Source organism: Siniperca chuatsi, linkage group LG8 (genome assembly GCF_020085105.1).
Source record: "Siniperca chuatsi isolate FFG_IHB_CAS linkage group LG8, ASM2008510v1, whole genome shotgun sequence".
In the NCBI taxonomy this organism is placed as follows: domain Eukaryota; kingdom Metazoa; phylum Chordata; class Actinopteri; order Centrarchiformes; family Sinipercidae; genus Siniperca; species Siniperca chuatsi.
This window is the reverse complement of record NC_058049.1, coordinates 12049884-12069639: the sequence shown is the minus strand read 5'-3', so window position 1 is coordinate 12069639 and position 19756 is coordinate 12049884. Positions and strand designations below refer to the sequence as shown.

At 37.9% G+C, this 19756-nt stretch overlaps 1 protein-coding gene across 3 annotated transcripts; it reads right to left on the bottom strand.

The window, feature by feature from the left end:
• Nucleotides 1–104: 104 nt before the first annotated feature.
• adgrg4a (adhesion G protein-coupled receptor G4a) lies at nt 105–14729 on the bottom strand. Of its 3 annotated transcripts, none has more exons than XM_044205945.1 (29): nt 14459–14729; nt 14232–14351; nt 13307–13933; nt 12896–12993; nt 12740–12798; nt 11971–12025; nt 11684–11721; nt 11365–11507; nt 10712–10771; nt 10461–10544; nt 10059–10147; nt 9909–9979; nt 9779–9806; nt 9570–9592; nt 9335–9480; nt 9116–9245; nt 8140–8246; nt 7695–7911; nt 7389–7554; nt 6386–6538; nt 5387–5524; nt 5253–5298; nt 4939–5042; nt 4487–4608; nt 2806–3074; nt 2128–2233; nt 1550–1830; nt 970–1071; nt 105–840 (listed from the first exon to the last, which is right to left on the bottom strand). In XM_044205945.1, exons 2-29 carry the CDS (start codon nt 14305–14307, stop codon nt 692–694), a joined length of 3687 nt encoding a protein of 1228 aa, XP_044061880.1. In that variant the 5' UTR covers nt 14308–14351; nt 14459–14729; the 3' UTR covers nt 105–691. The 3 variants fall into 3 exon arrangements, with proteins under 3 accessions (XP_044061880.1, XP_044061882.1, XP_044061881.1); XM_044205947.1 differs by having other exon boundaries at nt 9335–9477; XM_044205946.1 differs by having other exon boundaries at nt 14232–14348.
• Nucleotides 14730–19756: the final 5027 nt, after the last annotated feature.

The window sequence follows — 19756 nt, the reverse complement described above, 5'->3', positions numbered from 1 at the left end:
AGGTTGAAATCTTCACACACAGAGAAGTAATCTTCAGATACTCACGGGTTTAGGATCAGAGCAAACACAAGATTATATGTGGAAATATAAAATCACACAAAATGTTTCAACAAAACTTACATGAATATTTTATTATCATTGAAAGTAAGGATACCTTTAAAAAATGTCTTCAAAGGAAACATCACAAGCTGTAAAAATGTTAAGGTCTGAAGAAGAAGCAGACTAGAAATTGAGGCCGATGTATAGAAAGACGGTTTCATGTCTTATACTTTTCCCATGTACAATTTCTCATGCACTGTACTTGAAAGCAGTTCTTGGTTACAGATACTGCCCTCTCCATCACATTTTCAGTACATTTAAATGAAAAACTCTTCATTTACAACATTACATTTACTCATTACTTAACTACAAAAAGGTTTACAAATACAAAATATATTTTTTCAAAGCATCAGTCATTCAACTGTAGAGTGAAAGCAGTAACATTCTTTACTGTACTTTGCACTGACTGATTTAATTTTCTTGGCTGATTTTAATGCAAGGTGCATTATATCTCCCTGAAAATGTGTTTTATTTGATCTCTCTCTGCCCATAACAGACATGGAGCTGTTCTAGTTTCTGCTATCATTGTTTGTGATGAAACAATGGACCTTGAAAGGGAAAGCTATTCAGAATAGCACATACTGAGACCTGCTTACTCCCCCTGGTGGTGGTTTGGTGCTGATCCTGTAGAGGAGTCCGAGACCTTCCTGATGGTGGAGGTGTTGTCAGAAGCGACTGAGTCAGAGTTAACAAGATTGTTCTTTTTTTGGCGACCACCCACTGTCACGGAGCGGCTCCAGTCTGAACACAGGGGACAAGAAAGAGAAAACAGTGGATCATCCACCTTGATATACTTCCCCTCAACCATCTGGACATTACAATGCAATATGTCCTACGTCCACAAGCATTACTTTGCTTTACAATAGGTACCTGAGTAATCACTGAGTCTGAAACGTCCGCAGCACAAGTGGATTCTCCACTGTTTCCTCACATTTTCCTTCATCAAGCAGTGGAACAAAAAAACAAAGAACCCTGGGACAAAAAGAGCAGAGAGAATTGACACACTCTGTCATTCTGTCACTTACATTTTTGTAACACCACAACATGATATAGACATAGCAGTGTTTTTGGTTTTGTTTTTCTATTTCTCTTAGCGCTTAGTTTTGTAGTTAGTTTACTAGTTTCATTTTGATGTATTACTTAACTGCACTCTTAAAAGTGCCATTTTCTTCTTCTTCTCAAAAAAGAAAACCTCATGATTACATGCTTCTTTATGAGTGGATGAACCACAATGATGATGAAATCATTTTAAAATCAAGAAGTAAATATCCAAACAGTTATTTTTTTTCCTGAAATGTGAACAATTTGGAAGAAAAATGCAAATTAGCACACATGCTGGGTCTAGACATGTTGCTAAAATCACATGAACACTAACAGAATTACATTATTGAAAATGACTCGCTCTTTTGTAACTAATATCTACTTAACACCAGCTACAGCTTATATTTACCCTGCAAAGTGTTGAAGATGGAGAACAGGTACATCAGGACCACTCTGCCCGGCCCAAATGAAAAAAAGCCCATTGCCCATGTCAGGCCTAACAGGACGGTGAGACTGGCCACCGCCCTCAAGTCATGCAGAGAACTGCTGCTGTTTGCTGACGGCTTATTAGCCCTCATCTGTCTGATCTGGATCAGAACCACGATGAACACAGTGATGTTGCACAACAGGATCAGAAGAACAAATGCCACAACCGTCACGTAGAAGAAGACATCATTCTGCAGCCAGCAGCTGGAGGGAGGGACAGGGTTTGTCATCACGTAATTTACATTGGAATTATAATAAATGCCATCATTTCTTCATAGCTGAGTGTTGAATTTCTTGCCTGTGTGTTGTTGTTTTGTTCAATTTTCTCAATTTCTTCAATAAATTCATCATTTTATAAATTCTATCAGGCACCCATACTGTACGACCTAATCTCACAGTTTTTATCACACAATTTAGACATGACCAAATGAGCTCCCAAAAGAGCTCCCAAAGAGCGATGACTCGCCCTGGCTTCAACTACAGCCCAGTGCTTGTACTTACAATTGGTCAGTGGACTTAAGCAAAATTGAAGCCTCTTCAGGCACAGCGCTGCCGTAGGCATCTTTATCTATGACCAGCACCACGCTGACTATGACCAGAGGAATACCTGTGAAAACACAAAAAAATCCAAATTTATTCTGCTTACGCAGATCAGAATCAACTAAACATATTGACACACTGTGACAAAAAAGAAAACAATTACAGCTTCCCAAATATATTTCTGTTTTGAAGTTAACTTTTCAAGTTTTAAGTAAACCTAAAAAAAATTATTTTGTTTATTTTAAATAGCTAATTTCCCCATACTCCAAAAGGTCCTTGCTACAACCCCTGGATCATGTCTGACTCTGCTGTAATGCTTTATTTTATGAGTCTTTAATTTTCTAATAATCTCAATAAGTATCCTATTAAAAACTATGCAATTTAGTACTAATTATAGATAAAATAGAGACATTGTTCTATAGGTACAATTCCACTTAATGAGATTCAAATGAAATGCCATCTTAACCAGAGAGTCTTGTAGAACATGTAAAAATGTGAAATGTGTCTACAGGCAAGGATACAGTTCAACATATATGGTGAATAAAGTTTTTAATGATTAATGAGTGATGACTAAATATATGGTTCAAGGACATTCCTCTTTCCCCTATAATTAGTTCCTAACTTAAAGTTCTGTCTTACCCCATCCTACAGCACAGAACTTGAGGATGTAGCAAGGAACGTAGATGTTGAAAACCTTGACCAGCGCGAGGTACATATGCACAGCCTCTAGGCCCATCCAGGTGAAAGAAGCCAGCAGGAAGTAGTGCAGTGCTGCAGCAGTGGCAATGCACAGACCATAGTTGGAGAAAGATGAGAGCCAGGAGTCTAGTAGGAAGAGCATGCTCAACCCCAGCAAGGCAGCTGACAGGTTGATGAGTATCTTAGATGGATTGTCTTGACGCAACTTCCTAAAGTGTATGAGAGTGACAGATAAACATAGAAGATTCAGGAACAGAAAGATAAATGAAAAGCCTGAAATCTTGTTAGAGGCCTCCGGATTTCATGCTGATGTGCAAATATTCAAAATTTGATTTTCTTGGCCATAATTACCACTATGTACAGTATTTGATTGATAATTAAAAAATACTAAAATGCAATTAAAACATGTAGTAGTTTAGTGACAAAGCAATTCTTACTCAATGTCTACTTACTACTGAGTGTCATGATGATTTCTAGAGTTCAACCTTATGATAGAGTGGGTTCAACAAAAGTGAAGCATTTAACAAGGCAATGCATGTTTTGCCATTTGACTTAATGGAACCAATAAAAAAACATATTTTATTCTAAAATCTTGCCACAACACTACTTGTCACTCAACAGTCATTTTTATCTGAGTGACATCATCATTGTGGGCATGGCTGGAAGTCAAAGAACGACTGGCATGTGTTCAGGGAAAGTTGACCGGCAAATTAATTGAACGCTTAAAAACATGTGGGGTTTTAAGTAAATTTAAGTTAGCCAGCTATTACAAACATTGTATGTTAATAAAGTTATGTTGTCTCTCTGACCTGTATATATATATATATATACAGTGTATGTACTGTATAGAGGTTGGTGATGATCAGCTGATTGTAGTATAATTGATTGGAACAATTGGAATGATATTTTAAAAGACACATATGTACTTTTGTAGTTACAGTAGACATATTGAATTATCTAAAAGTGTTGATAGTTTGTCTTTGCTTTAAAATGCATTGTAGGTCAGTGTCCAACTTTTTCAGACCAGCTTTCCCACTAAACCCGAAAAAACTGAATGAGGAAAAAAGAGGGTCTTTTAAACAATAATCAGTGCTTTACATGAACATGTGAAGAAGAGTTGTACCATTTCACAAAACATAATTGGTGAGTGAGTATTTGTTATAGTAGTACCCCAGCCCATTTGTCAAAAAGTGGCCCATTTTCTGAACCCTACGTTTGAAAACTCCAGGGGCTTGAGTTCGGATTGTTTTGTCTAACTACAATTTCCAAGGTCAACAATTAACTTTCTTGCTTAAGATTAAGATTTGTTTTATTGTAAAACATACATTCATTAAAAGTGTTCTGGTCATTCCAATAACTACTTTTAATATAATATTGTCACTGTAAAATAATAACTGCTAATCTAAACAAAATATAAGGCAGTTTAAGAAGCCAGACAAGTTGTGTCATGTCATTTATAATTAAATAACACAAGCTGCTATGAAGTGGTATTGCAGCTAATGTACAATCTCCTCTTATGCAGTTTCTTCCTTCAGCCCCGTGTTGCAGCTAGAGGACCATCTTTTTAGATGGTCTTTACCAAATAAACCTGTTACATTGTGTGTCACTCCAAGTGACTCACTCAAAAGCAAGGTAGGTGAGAAGAGTGATGCCCAGAAAGATGGAAGATATACCACAACCAAGATATGAGATCACTGTCAGGATGTGACTGTCAGCTTCACTGATAGGGGCTCTGGATACATCCTTAAACACAATAAACAAACAAAACAAAATTATTTACTTATATTTAAAGCCAGTAAGTGTAGAATTTTAACATTTCCAACTTTTGCACCCCCTAGTGGTAGTATCAAAAAAGACACTATGGCAAGCAGCAGTGCAAACTGTTAAAACAAATCCATTCACAATTATAATGATGCAGTTTTATTAAAAAAAATTCACACATTGTGGCTTTAACATCAGAGTTGCATAAATATGCAAGCAGTCAGCAGCTGAACAGATTGCACACGTATGTTGGTGCTCGTGGGAGTTGTTTGTTGCCTGATTTCATTTCTAAAAAGCAGAGCATTGACTCACCAGGAGCACAGCAAAATGTGTGAGGTGATCACAGAGACAGCTGGTCCGATAAGAAGAAATACTCTGGGTTTCACAACCTCTGCTGTTCCAACCACCCTGTCCACCTGACACACACACACACACACACACACACACACACACACACACACACAACATTTGATTAAAGCTGCTTGTCAACAGACACACAGCTTCCTGCGTTTAAGGACCTTTATTGATGTCACCGGTTCCTAAAAAGTACTATGAGGCTCAATTACTGTAAATCATCCAAATCCTACTGTAAACATATACAATATAATAAATAATGACCAACTCACCATTTTTCTGAAAATCCCAAAACATGCACTGCACCTTGTCTTCTGGCTGTAAAAACAACAGGAAGTGATTATGTTTTTAGAGTCAAATACAAAACCTTCTTCTTACTGATGAACTAAAAAGCATAATTTCTCACCTGTTTGGGTGTTTGATGGCTGAGGGTCACCACCACTCGATCCTTTAGGTTGCTGACATGGCATTTGTTGATGCTGGCAGATATTATATAGGAATTCAGTGTCCAGCTGCTCTGTGTTGCATTGGTTGTTTGTGGGTCCTGTTAAAAATAAATTAACTGGCAGGATTATAAATCATAATAAGTAAGTAGATAGTAACAACGTTTAATTAAGGTCATTGATCAATAAAATATGCTACAGTTAGAGAAAGCAGATTTGTCATAAGTGCCACATTTGTTTTGTTGTTGTTTCTTAAAGAAAAGGAAATTCTGGGAAACACGCTTATTCGTTTTCTTGCCAAGAGTTAGATGACATGATTGAAACCCTTCTCCTGTCTGTTTGGTAAACAGCCGGTTAGCTTAGCTTAGCACAAAGACTGGAAACAGGAAGAAACAGCTAGACTGGCTCAGTCCAAAATAACCCTTTAAAACTTAACACTTTATATATATATATTAACACCCAAGTGTAAAAACAACAATTCTCCACTGGTTGCCTGGCAACGTCAAGGTGCTGACAAGACTCCAGGAAGTCACTGCGCCCAGCCAAGAAATAGTCCAGTACATAACCCCCCGTGAAACCACAATTTGTCGTTTTTACTGTTTTTGTACAGATTAAACAAACCAGATATAACGTGTTAAATAGTGCCATTGGTTTTTGTTACCATTAGACTGAGCCAAGTTAGCTCTAGCCCCGTGTTTCCAGTCTTAATGCTAAGCTAAGCTAACCATCTCCTGGCTGCAGCTTCATATTTATCGTACAGATACGAGAGTGGTGTTGATCTTCTCATTTGACTCTCTGCAAGAAAGAGGCTATTCCTTTAAAATGTCACAACTGTAAGCATTATGCGGTCTGCATAACATATTGTATTTTCTTCAGCCTATCTGAAAATAAAAACAATAAAAACAAAAAAGGAAAAGAACAAGATGACAAATAGTAACAAGAGAAGATTTAAATGAAAGTACCTGAAAAAGGTCATGTGTTCCATAGAAATGAAACTGGATACGGGTTTTATTTCTTTCTCCAGGAGGGAAAAAGTTGTGAAGTGCAGAGGGCAAAGATATAGTTGCATCTGTGTCAGGGAATGATTCACTCACAAAGCTCTGGTTGAGAAAAATCTGAGAAAAAAAGTAACAATAACACTGAATCACAGTGCTACAAGGTACTTTGAAACTGTCACAATGTCCACCTCTCTGTCCCTTTCTTCAGGCACATCTCCACTTTCCCAGGCCCCTTCAGCACTATTCTTTACCTGTCCACCAGATGCCCTCAGACTTTTTCCCCTGTCATTCCAGATCCTGCCGCTCCCATCTCACCACCTGCACCTCATTCCCTCATCAGCCACTCTACATATTTCGTCCTAGTTGCTATGTTGCTGTCTTGCCTTGTGATTTTGTTATCAAGCTTCTGTCACCTGAACCTTTCTACCTGCCTGCCTGTTACCTGTCTGTTACCTGTCTACCTGTCTGCCTGCCTGCCTGCCTGCCCTGCCTGCCTGCTACCTGTACCTGCGTGTAAGCTATTTTCATCAATAAATCCCTGAAGTCATCCTCCTGCCTGCTTCGTCCACATTGGGATCCAATCCTGCATTTCCTGTGCCTTGATAGAAACCAACTCCATGGATCATGAAGTATTTCTCATCACCTGTCAATCTAAAAACAGTGTTTCAGGCTACCAGTTCTTGCCATTTGCTTTCTCGTTAAAGCTTAATGTGCCATGACTGCTTGAGGTCACGATGTCTGTTTATTAACACTGTTTCCTGCATTTCCTGGTCACTCAAGGACATTAATGCAAAAGAAATTGTCCTTAAGTAGTCAGATGGAACCAGTTTTGGAGTTGAGGAAAAAGACTGAAATAGGGCATTTCTTTTGCTTGTGGATATCTCACTCTTGCAGTTCACAAAAACTGCTCCTAAGTCAACTTTGCTGCCCGACTGCCCCCTTTATTTCATATTATAGCATTTATAACCTTTGGGTTGAGGATTGAAGAAATGGAGGTCACACTAAAGGTGAGGCCCTGGAATTCATCTGGATCTACGTTGATCATGGACAGGGCCAGTGAGGGTGCTGTTAGACTGACAGACTCATCTTGGAAGTCCATATTGTTCCCCATTCTATCTGTCAGATTAAGGATACTTTTTCCAAAGAAAAAAGACAGATTAACAAGAAAATGAGATTAGAAAAGAGAGGATTTAGAAGGAATATACATTTCTGTGTTAAAGTTATGTTCATATTTACTGAGATTAACCAGACACCCACTTCCCTCTCCACTTACATGTTAGCCACTGGAGTGATGTCAGTTTTGGAAAGCAGGATATCTGCAATAATACTGACAATGTCGGCACCAACAGCAGGTTTGAGGACGCTGATATCAACCACTTCACTGAGCTTCTCCACCACTGTATCCAGCTCGGAGGAAGAGAGCTCTGCACTGTTACCTAACTGAACATCTACAAGGTCCTGAATCATGTCCACAACCTCAGCTGCGTTACCTAGAAATCAATAATGTCATCAGTGCTTTTTGTTGTGTTTTGCCACATATTTGTGTAGTGGTTTTATTTGGATGGAAGGATAAAGAATAAACAAAGGAAAGTTTTATTTCAAGAGATTTGGTAATAGCTTTTTCTGAATTTGCAATTTTTCCTTTTTAAAAAAAAAAAAAAAAAAATGATATAAGCAATGGAAATTAGCCAGTCTGTGTGTGTGACTGATCCTCTTACCAGTAGTGACAGTGATATTGTCAAGGTCTGATATGGTCACAAGCGGGGTGCAATTTGTCATATCAGGATCAGACCAGCTGGTTGTGTCAGTTTCAATCTCTAACTTACTAAAGGAAAAAACAGAAATAACAGAGGCAGAAGACAATAAATATTCTTTCTGGTCTGTTTCTGATCGGTTGGGTTCTAATTAAACTTGATTAAAATACATTGTATCTCTAGCTTGGTCCTCAGCTAATATAGTCATTGTCAATTTCATACAAAGGGTAATAAAAAAATAAAAAACACCTGTCCACTGCAGATGATTGTTTTTTTAGTTATAATAAGCATCAATGCAGTGTTTCATTAAGAGACCATAAAACTGATTACCCATATTACTCATTCATTGTCCCTTGAGTGATATTTGTATCAAATTTGGCAGAGATGACATAAGGAAGATTGAAGCCCTTCATTGCACTAATAATTCACTTATAGGAAATTGATTTTTGCCTGAGCTGCAGGCTGGCAGGGATCCATCAGCATTACATGTGTGTGGTCAGAGGTTGTGGGTAGAGTGGGAGGATTGTTGGGAACAGAACATTGTAATTTTCTTGTCTTGCTGAGCTGTCTCTATGGAAACAGGATTTAAAGATAAACAGCAAATGTATCAGTATATAGAGCAATTTACAAAAAAATCCCCACTTTCTCCTCATATTTTTTCCACCAAGATGAATGTTGGCTCAGATGACTCAGGCTGGTGTGAATAAACCCCAGAATGTCATTATAATTTGTCTCAATTGTAAACCAATTATTTTTACATTTTATTATTGTATGAAAGACTCTTTGTAATATCAGTCAGTCAATTAAACATCAAATCATTCAAGTGTTTTTACTGATTATTTGCATGTGTTTATGTCATAATATTGCAATCTGACAATTCAATCATCATTGTCTCCGGTCAAATATGAATCCACTGGGTAAATGGAAGTTAATGTCTTACCAAAGCCTGTAGGCTCTCTCTGAGTTTGGCTTTTTGCATCCCATGTCTTGGTTGACTTGTGGAAATGCTTCAGGCCAAATATATTGTCCATAGATTGTCGAAGTAGTTTCTTCTAAACAGTTTTCTGGCACTGAAAAAGAATATATACATGTTGCCAAGTTTTATTCCATAAATGAACACATCTTTCTCTTTTTATTTGTGTCAGGAAATCCAGCTTACCAATGTGCTTGATTGCCACATCCACTGTTTGAATAATAATGGAGTCATTTTCATATATTGATGTCAAAGCAGCATTAATAAATGTTTCAATTTCTGCCACACTGTTCATGTTATATTCCTGAACATGGAAGGTACAGTAATATCTGCTGATGAAACACAAAATTAGTGGTATCAGCAAAAACAGGCAGTACAGGTAGCTTTCAGCATCATTATGTGCTTTTTTTTAGTCACCTACTGTTTTTGTTGGCCATGGAAAATCTGAAAGAAAGGAAACCAGAGAGATGTTGCATTGTAAATATCAATTGTTGTGGGGGTGTGAGATATTATACCTAGGATTAAACTTCAATTACCCCAAACTGTAAAATGAATGACAATAACAAAAGTTTTATTTGTCTTCTCTTTTTATCTAACTTGTCTTGTTATTAAAATGAAGTGCATACTCACCATCTGTCCATTGAACGGTTCCATATTCCTATGAAACATTATAGATGAATAATAAGTCAACCAGAGCTTTCATAAGCAATATTAAAAATAAGATGCTAGTTATGCAACAATAAATGGATTGAATGCCCACCTGCCAACATTCTCCTTTATGATGAGATTCAGTACAACCATGGTGTCATTCACCTCCAGCTGTTCCTTCACCTTTTGCCCGAAGAGAATAACTCAGTGTACACATATTTCTGGGAAAGACAGCTTTCAAGTGCAGTTGTGAGTCTCTTACCCATTTCTCAATAATACCCTTTGGTTTTGTAGGGCTGCCAGTCATACTCAAAGTCATATTAACTCTGAAAAATGTATCTGGTCCAAATGCTGGAATGAAAAGACAGATAACACAGCAGTGCATCTTTACATTTGTGTTTTTCAGTATTCTGACCGTTCAAAGAAAAATTCTGAATCAAATTCAGAATTGTTTTGTGTGTACATTACCAGCACTTTTAATATCTTCAGTTGTCTTATTGAGGTTTTATTGTGTATTGTTAATGTTTTTATGCTCCAGTGCTGCCTTCCAGCAAAAATATTTTCTCTTGTAGGACAATAAAGATCTAAACTGGTATGAAGAAGAAACAATAATGAAGAAGATGGGCAAACACAATGATTCATCTGAGTTGTTTAGTGAACTGACCGGCAGTCTCGTTGAGATCTAAAGGCTCTCCTGTCGTTGACATGTTAGCAGGTTGAGCTGGCAGACTTTGAGTTGGACCTGTTTCTGTGAATTAAATGACAGCACAAACAGATTGTCTTGCTGACTTCGCTCTACCTGATTAAAAAAATCATTATAGAGTAACCAGTTTGTCAAAGGCTTCATGAATCCATATTGCTGCCAAACACCAGATCTACTCATGGACATTGTTTTATTCTTTCTTGCATGCTCACCTGATGTAGTTTCACCAGTGCTGACAGTTGGTGGTGGTTCTGTCACTGCAGGGAATAACTCTAAAGAAGCAAAATAAATCATCAAAAGCCTAAAGAAGGAACATTCCAAAAAAAGAACATTTATAAAAAAATAGCAAGATGTCTGACGGAAATCAAAGTATGAAAATGTAAATTTTCTTATAATGAATAGTCACATATTTCTAGTCATCTATTGGGTATTTTTAGAAACAGTGTGCTCTCTGGATCTAATACATTTCTGCAAGTGTGCAATATCTTTTTTCTTCCTGTTTTCTTTAGTGTATCCATGCAGCATCCTTTTAAGCCACAATGAATGCAGTGGAAGTGCATGGTAAACTGAATCACTTTAATGGATTTGTTAATGTTCATGCCTCAAGTAAACATTTCCAGTTAAACCCAGAGTCTGCTTTGTGTCTATAAAATACAAGAACTACACAAATATTATACAATGATGTATGTAAATACACAGGTCAATGCCATGTGACACGAATATATATCCTTTTTAAAGACAATAATTATGGTCATAAAATCTATGTTTGGTTAATCTTTGACTGATTCAGGTATCCACTAAAACACAACAGTGAGTGCATTTTGCATGTGAGAGGACAGAAGTGTACTGTTTAGACTATACATACCCACAGGTAGTATGCTGATGCTATTAGCTGTCAGGTTGAGGTTGTCGTGAGAGAAGGTAAAATTCAGCAACCATGCAATGTTTGCCTGAACCACTTCTACATTAGCAGCAGGATTCACCTCCACATAGACTTCACAGCTGAAACTTCAGATTAATCACAATGACATGGGTTAAATATACATGTGAACTGCATTTTACCAAGGTTTGGAGAATATCTGGCTTGTCCCATGCATCTTGTGCCATGCATCCCTCATTTATACTGTAGTAATTATGATCTTTTCAAGTCATAAAGTTTTTTGTAGGTCTTGAATTCATCTTACCACTTCTCACCGGTGGAGTTTGATAATGCTCTTGACCCCTGAAAACACAGAATTTGTTCATATCTTTATTAAAAGGTTGTATGATTTTACTTACTTACAACTAATTGTTCTTAATATAATACAGCCACCTTGCCTCTTAACTGACCTCAATGCTCACATATGTCACTCATTTCCTCGGAAAATAATTGTCTCAATCTAAAAAAACCCTGTTCTCTAATCAGCTGATCTTTGAGGATATTGCTGCCTCTTTCCATGGAAAATCAAACTGATGACTAATAGTGGTGTACCTGAGGTTGTGTCACCTGTAGAGCGGCAGGATTATTAACCACGTGGCAGGTATGGCTGTATGGGAACACAGATAACAGAAATTACAGTCAGGAATGTTGTCCAGGATTGCTACCATGATCACAGTATACATTTAGACTTCTAATGCACCAATCACCTCTGTCGTTCACTGCCAATAATAGACACACACACACACACACACACACACACACACACACACACACACACACACACACACAGCTTGATGAGAAGCTGAAAGTGGTGGAAAGTAACTAAGTACATTTACTCAGGTACTGTACTTGATTACTAATTTGAGCTACTTGTACTATACTTGAATATTTCCATTTACTCCACAACAATTCAATTCAAGTAAATATTGTGCTTTTTACTCCACTACATTTATTTAACAGCTTTGGTTACTAATTAGTTTACAGATTAATTATTTTACATACAAAAAATATGATAATTTTATACAATATAATTCACTGTTATAGTATAATAATAATTCAATAATAAAATATAATATAGTATACTCACATGGGCCATCTTTTTCGATGAGCACTTTCACTTTAGATACTTACTACTGTTTTGCCAATAATACTTATGTACTTTTATTAGTACTTTCACTTACTGAGTACTTTTATATTTCTGAAGCAGACTTTTAATGAAGTATTTTTATATTGCAGTATTGCTACTTTTACTTAAGTAAAGGATCTGAATACTTCCTCCACCCCTGCCAGTTGAGAGGAGTGTTTTGCTAACAAACGTTACCTTGGGGATGACACAATGATGTCATGGACAGATATGTTGCGGGGGAAAATGCTCTCCAACTGATAAGAGATGACAACAAAGATAAACAAAGGTTATTTTGAGAAGGCAAATCTTTGGTTGCCAAATTCCATTGACATGTTCATAGATTCTTCATACCCAGTTTCTTGTGACTTCCTCCAGTGACACTGAACAATTTCCAAGCTTCGTAGAGTGAACTATGAATGTCCACATTTTGATTTTGTAGAGTGACCATGCTACACAAATAAACAAAGAAAATTACTGCTTTAAAATATATTTCCAAAGGGAAATGTTAGACCTATCAACAGGTTTATGAACCAGTTACTGCTGAACACAGGAATGTATGGCTTACCTTTTCTTTGAACTTATTCTATTGTTACTGAACAGCAAAGTGTATTATCTGCTCACTCATTCAACTCTCACCCACAGTAGATTGCCTTCTTATGTGAAAAGGTGAGGAAGCCTTGAGAGTAATTTGTTTTTTGAAATCTTAACAGCTCAAACTGAACGACCATGAAAGGCAATAGAAAAAGACCATAATGTATTTACCACAATGTAGGTTGTTGTCAGACTCAGGAGGGCACTTGTAGTTCCACTGCCGCAGGTCCCAGCTCACCACATCTCCATCTGCACAGCTCTGCCCCCTCAGCTCCTCAGCGCTCCATTCTCTGGCCCATATCCTGAACAGACCAATCTCACCAAGCAGATTGTTTCCACTCTCTGGCTGGACTTCACCATTTGGGTCTATAAAATGAGACACCCCCAGAGTGAGAGTGCCATTTTGGGCCAGTTGCTGGGGTTGGAGGGGATTCATTGAGGGCTCATGCTGACTGGTTCCATTAATGTAGACCCGCAGCATCCTAGCTCGGCCAGACCAGGTGAGGCAGATAGAGTGCCATTCATGCAATTTCAGTTCCCTTTCCAAGTGCCATTCTTCTCCAAACAGCCATACTGCCAGCTGTGAACCTGTGCCCCGAAGTCCCAGCTCTATGTGTCTTCCCGCTGGTGCTTTGTAGACAAAAGCTGTCCATTCTGTTCCAACAGTGAGGCGTAAAAGCATGCATACACTCAGCTCATCAAGGGCTGGTACCACAACATCTGGTTGTAGCTGCCACAGACACGGACGACCAATGAACTTTAGCTTTTTACCCCACATGCTGGTACTGGCTGAGGCAGCTAAAACAACACATAGGTAGACACAGGTGGATAAAGATTTGAACTACAGATTATTAACCATAAAGATGTTGAAAGTGGTATGTACAGAATGCCATCAAAACTATCAATTATTCTCAGTTTCTTTCACATCAGTTCAGATCTCAATTGCGTCACAAGAGGAAATAAAATACATGAACACAATAAAAAGACAATAACACAATAAAAGACATTATGTTTTTTTGTATTTAGCCACAGATTTTACTCTATGTTATATTTTGTACAAGTACTTTAAATTCATCTAATTAGTCTGAAATCTTACTTGAACCCAGAAGACACACTGACAGCTGTATACACAGACAGATGGTTAGAGAAGACAGGCTTCTGACGGACTTCATGACAGCAAACAAAGGGCTTTCGATGGCAGTCAAGTGGTCATCTGCTGAAAGGTGACAATAAGATAAACATTTTTTTATTTGCATTCACCTTGAAGAAAGAACACAATAATTAACTCATGTTTATTTGGCTAAAAATATAGCTGAGACTTACCATGGTCAGCTCCTCGAAATGTTCAAATCTGAAGTTTAAGCTATTTTGTGAAATTAAGCAATCAATATCAGTACATGCGAAGCTGGCTGAACCATGAGTCTGCTGGTGAGTGTCACTTTATTTCTCTACAAGAAGACCTCCACACCCTCTCCCTTTAGTTCCCCTGAGTTACTCATTAATCACTGGCAATAAACATAACTAACAAGCACGATAACATTAAAACCACGACTTCATTAAACCTTCACAAATGTGAACCTCAAAATTCTCCCATTAACACTTTTAAGTCCTCTGTGTTCAGTATGAATGCACCTGGTTTTAGTGTTAAAGTTCCAGTGGCTCAGTGAGAGTTTTAATGGTAATGATTATCTTAACAAGGCTTAAAGTTTAAGTAAAGTCTGCAGGTTGTGAGAAATACTTCACCCACACCCACAGATGTACCACTACTGTTACATTATCAAAATAGCTTGTCTCAGTACACAACAAGCTTTATATTTAGGGTTGTTAGGCTTCCTTTTTTAAATTCCTCCTGCAGTGGGATGGATGCTTGTGAAAACTGTCACATTATTTTAATTGACATTAATGGTCATGGTAGCTAAAAGCAGAAGATGGCATGATTTGGCAAATAAACATAAAACATCATTTGCATCAGTTGACATCACAAAAATCTTTTTAGGTTCATGGCTATGACTGACGAAACGTGACTTGACTGTGTATGTGTGTGTGTTCTATATGTCAGGTTGCCGTTGTTGTAAATTTTATGCAAACAGTCAAAGTAATATTCTTGTACTACTCAAACAAATCTAATTGGCTTTTCTGTGTGACATATGATGGCCATGTCTGTCTCGTTCTTAGCTGTACAGACCTGAAAGTAAGGCAAGCCCATAGCTTCCTTTAAGCCTAAATAATTTAAACAACCACAGTACAGTATGTCAATAACGCCTCCTTTTTCATATCCATAATACTGTCAGGTTGGTGAAATGTTGTTTTTTGTCTGTGTTATGGCTCCATACTACCACAAAGTGGTCAAACAGTATATCACAACTGTATGTTTTTGTCTAACTCAGTTTGGGAACCCTTTAATGATTCACAACACGGGTGTCACCCTCAGCATGCCCCTTGTCAGTGGAGTCAGTACCTAAGAGAACAAAACAATAATGATTGAAGTATTAAAGCTGTTATTCCAGCCTACAAACACACTCACACACACAAAGTCTCTTTGTTGGAAACATGCTCCTTAACAAGGGTCTCATTCATGCATTTTAAATCCCTTCCCTCTCCCTCTGCTCCCTGTCTGAGAAGCCAGAGCCAAAACAAACGGGTTCCCCAGAGGGAATGTGAGAAGACCAGGTGTCACGTGAGGTGCCCAGGTGGGGGAGACCTGAAAGTATGGTATTCCTTGGCCCACTGGTTGATAGTCTGGTTGTGAACCTCTCCTGCGTCACAAGTGATGTAGAATGAGGGGGATTCCTAAAGATCATTCCCACCACCTTACCGCTGATGAATGAGGAGCAGCTTGTAGGGAGACAAACCACACTGGCTCCGATGGTAGCTGCAAATTAAAGATTAGTCTATGAGAGATACACTCTTTATTGAATAATATGGATCATTAGAAACTTACTAAGTAAGTTTTTATTGTTTTTCTCTGCTTTTCTCTGCGTTTTTGGTATCGGCTGTCTTTATATGTCATTTTCCTTATGTGAGTAAAATTTGACAAAGGAAGTGTTATCAAATTTTTAAATTGGGAACTTTTTTAGGGTTGCAGATTAAGTGTTGCTCTGATCCTTAGAGAAGAGCCATGGACACTTTGCCAATGGAGGCTTGTCTCTATGCTGCTCTGCTCATGGTAGGTCTGACCTTTAAGCAGTTTCCTTTTACAGATTTCTCTTTCACTTTGACTGTTTCATCCTGTATTATTGGAAAGTAACTAAGAACATTTTCTCAGACAAGTACAATATTGAGGTACTTGTACTTTACTTGTATGATGATGGTGTTTGTATATATATATATATATATATATATGAATATATTTTCTGTACTTTCACTTTGAAAGTAAATACAGTAATATTTCTGTACTTTTACTTAAGTAAGTAGTAGTATTTTATAATGTGGTATTAATACTTATACTTTAGTAAAGGCTCTGCATATTTCTTCCACCACTGATTATTTTAAATGTGTATTTCCTCAGGTGTGGTGTGTGCTGGTGCAATCCGAGCCCAGCTGTGATCAGACAGAGTTCTTACACCCTAATGGCACTTGTGTTGCATGCTCTGTATGTGGGCCAGGAGAAGAGCTCTCCGAGGTAACACACATGACACATTACAGTGGCAGCACCATTTTTTCCTCTTTAAATTTCTTTCTTTTACCAGTCTTGATACTTGGCTCCAAGTCTATATTGTTCACAATTCTCAGGACTGTGGTTTTGGAGATGGTGGTGAAGGTGTCTGTATTCTGTGTGAAGAAGGAAAGTTCAGTGCATATACAAGTGTAGCTCCCTGCATACGATGCACCCAGTGCAAGCTGTTGAACCGTCTGGAGAAGATAGCGTGCTCACCCATCAGTGATGCCCAGTGTGGCCAATGCCTTCCAGGGTGAGTTACACCTACAGTGCCAGCCTAATCACCTGATAAGTGCTAGCATTTCTTTTTGTGTTATGTTTATAAATGTGGTTGTGTGTACAGGTATTATGAACTCAGAAGCATGACTGGGGAAGTGGAGTTGCCCTGTGTGCCTTGTTACAATCATGACACAGTCCATAAAGAGTGTTTGCTTTTGACAGCTCAAGGCTCTAAAAGAGGTAAGATCCAGAGATAAACCATAGATTGAACAATGTTAATAAGCTTGCATAAATAGTTTTATTGACTGGTGATTTTCCAGAGATGTCAAGGAAAAGTTATAACTCTTGTTCTCTGACAGAGAGTGCGGTCACTGTGTCCAGGGGAAATATAAAAGAACCCAAAGAGAAGAGTGAGTAGCCCTGTGGATTTTCATGTACAATTTTTTCATTTCAACCCTTGTATTCATTTTGACTTGGCTGCCTTTCTGTTTAATCGAGGAGTAAAAGAAGAAACATTTTCATTGTTCCTGATTGGTTCAGCAACAGCTTCCTCGATTTTCCTCATTGCTCTGCTGCTTTGGGCTTTCCTTCTGACTGCTAAGAGATTCAGTGAGTTAGACGCATAATGTTTGACATTTCTGCTTTCTCTCCCCATCTGTCTTTTGTTGGCTTGACTAAATTTGGATCATATACTTGTTGCAATGTTCAGAGCAGGTTCCTGGGTACTGTCCTGGGCCTGAAAGACTGTTGTGTTCAGCAAACCTTCAGTACACACCTTTGTCCAACCCAACAGAGAGCGCAGCCAACCAATCAGAGGTCCCTTCACAGACACTTGTTTCAGCTCAAGATCCCCTAAGGTGCTTTGCAAATACGACATACTGCTTGATTACTCATTCAATTTACCTCAATCAGTCCCTATGAAATTATTTACATTAATTTCTTCTCTACCCAGAGGCCTAAACTCACTGAGCCATGAGAATGAGGTGCCTACTTCTATTGTGATTAATGTCACCACCAACATTAAGCCCTCCAGTCAGAAAGAGGAGAACATCACACAGGAGGAACAGCAAAGCAGCTGTGATTCCATGGATGAGGTAAAGTGGTTTAATGTGTTGTGAGTCTTGGAAGCTTGATAGTGTTAAGGTCAGCGAAAGATGTACATGCTCCTTTCAATGTAAATGTCCTCTAAATAAAATATACTGTTATTGATAAAAACTCACTGCTAGTGAATTTTAGTTTGACAGTTTATTCACGGTTACTATACTGTGATTCTAATAATACTATTGGTTTCAGTTCATGTGGTTTGTCAGCATGCAAACCCAACAAGAACTGAGCTCACACAAATCACACACACACAAAAAAATTAAATTAAATAAAAATCCCAATTACCCATTGTGGTATCTAACCATGTTTTGGTTTTATTTGTTGAGGTTTTGAGATTTTCACCATTGAGACTTCTACCATCACCCCAGTACGAGTGGGATGAATGGAATTTAATTTGTGGTGAACAAAGCATGGAAATATGTAATAATAGCAATGTTCCTTCCTAGAAGCAATGTCTCAGATAATCCACAAACCTCACTGTCAATAGTTTTCATGAAGGCCATTTCCTCTGTTAAAAAAATTGTTCCAATTAGTTAAATAATGAAACTATCTTCATGCTAAAACTGAACTTCAGTGTTACATTATGTATGTAGGCCAGGGATCCTGAACATCTAAGCTCACAGTTCTGTAAGGGTGTTGCTATATACTCAAGATTAAGACATGCACATGTAAATCAAAGATGATATAATTTGAGCTGGAACTAAGAAATGGTTAAGATAAAGTTATGGCCAATATGAGACTTTGAGAGGCAGTTGTTACTTGGCAATGCCTTGCATCATTACTATCACTCCACATTTCTACCTTTAAACTGCATAAAACCATTAGGGCTGCAACTGTCAGTTCATCTCTTGATTGTTTATTATATTATTTTAAGGTTAACTGATTCATCTCTAAATCAAAAAAGAAAATGTCAGAAATAATAACAAATGCCCATTACAAGTTGAGTGCCCACAATTAAGTCTCACAGTAAATTTGCTGACAAAACCCAAACTACACAATTTATAATGATATGAAACAGAGAAATGCAAGCATATCTTCACATTTCAAAAACTGTATTTTATTTGATAAACAATATGAGATCAATTTCCATACTAATATCCCTTAATGATCCATGTATTTTGCTCCGGTATGAATGATATGAGAATTGGAGGTGCTTCTTACTATTTTTACCATGTCCTATTTTCTATGTCAATATCAGATGGAGCAAAAATTGCAGAGAATATGGGAGGTGGCTCAGGGTATGTATGTTCTCCTCCAGCCATGGCACCTGTGAAAAACATACTCATGAGATTATAATGTAAAGCAGTCCCTCATTTCAATGATAAGGTCCCATAGTTAATGTTTAGCCCAGGGGCCTCTTGCAGGTTAATCCTTCCATGGATGAGTTCAGCTGTTGGCACTCATTTCTATAATTCATGTTGGTGATTGTACTTTTACTGTTCTGAATCTGTCCAGATCAGAGTATTGAGATGCTCGATTATGACTCAGTCCAGGACTTGTCCCTGCTGCTTGATTCTGCTGACAAAAGGAATATTTTGAGGAGACTGGGGCGGTCTTTGGGTGTCCCACCTCAGGTCATCACTCATCTTCAAGGCTTCCAGGACCTCTTTCAGTACCTGCGCACCTCCACCTACACACTG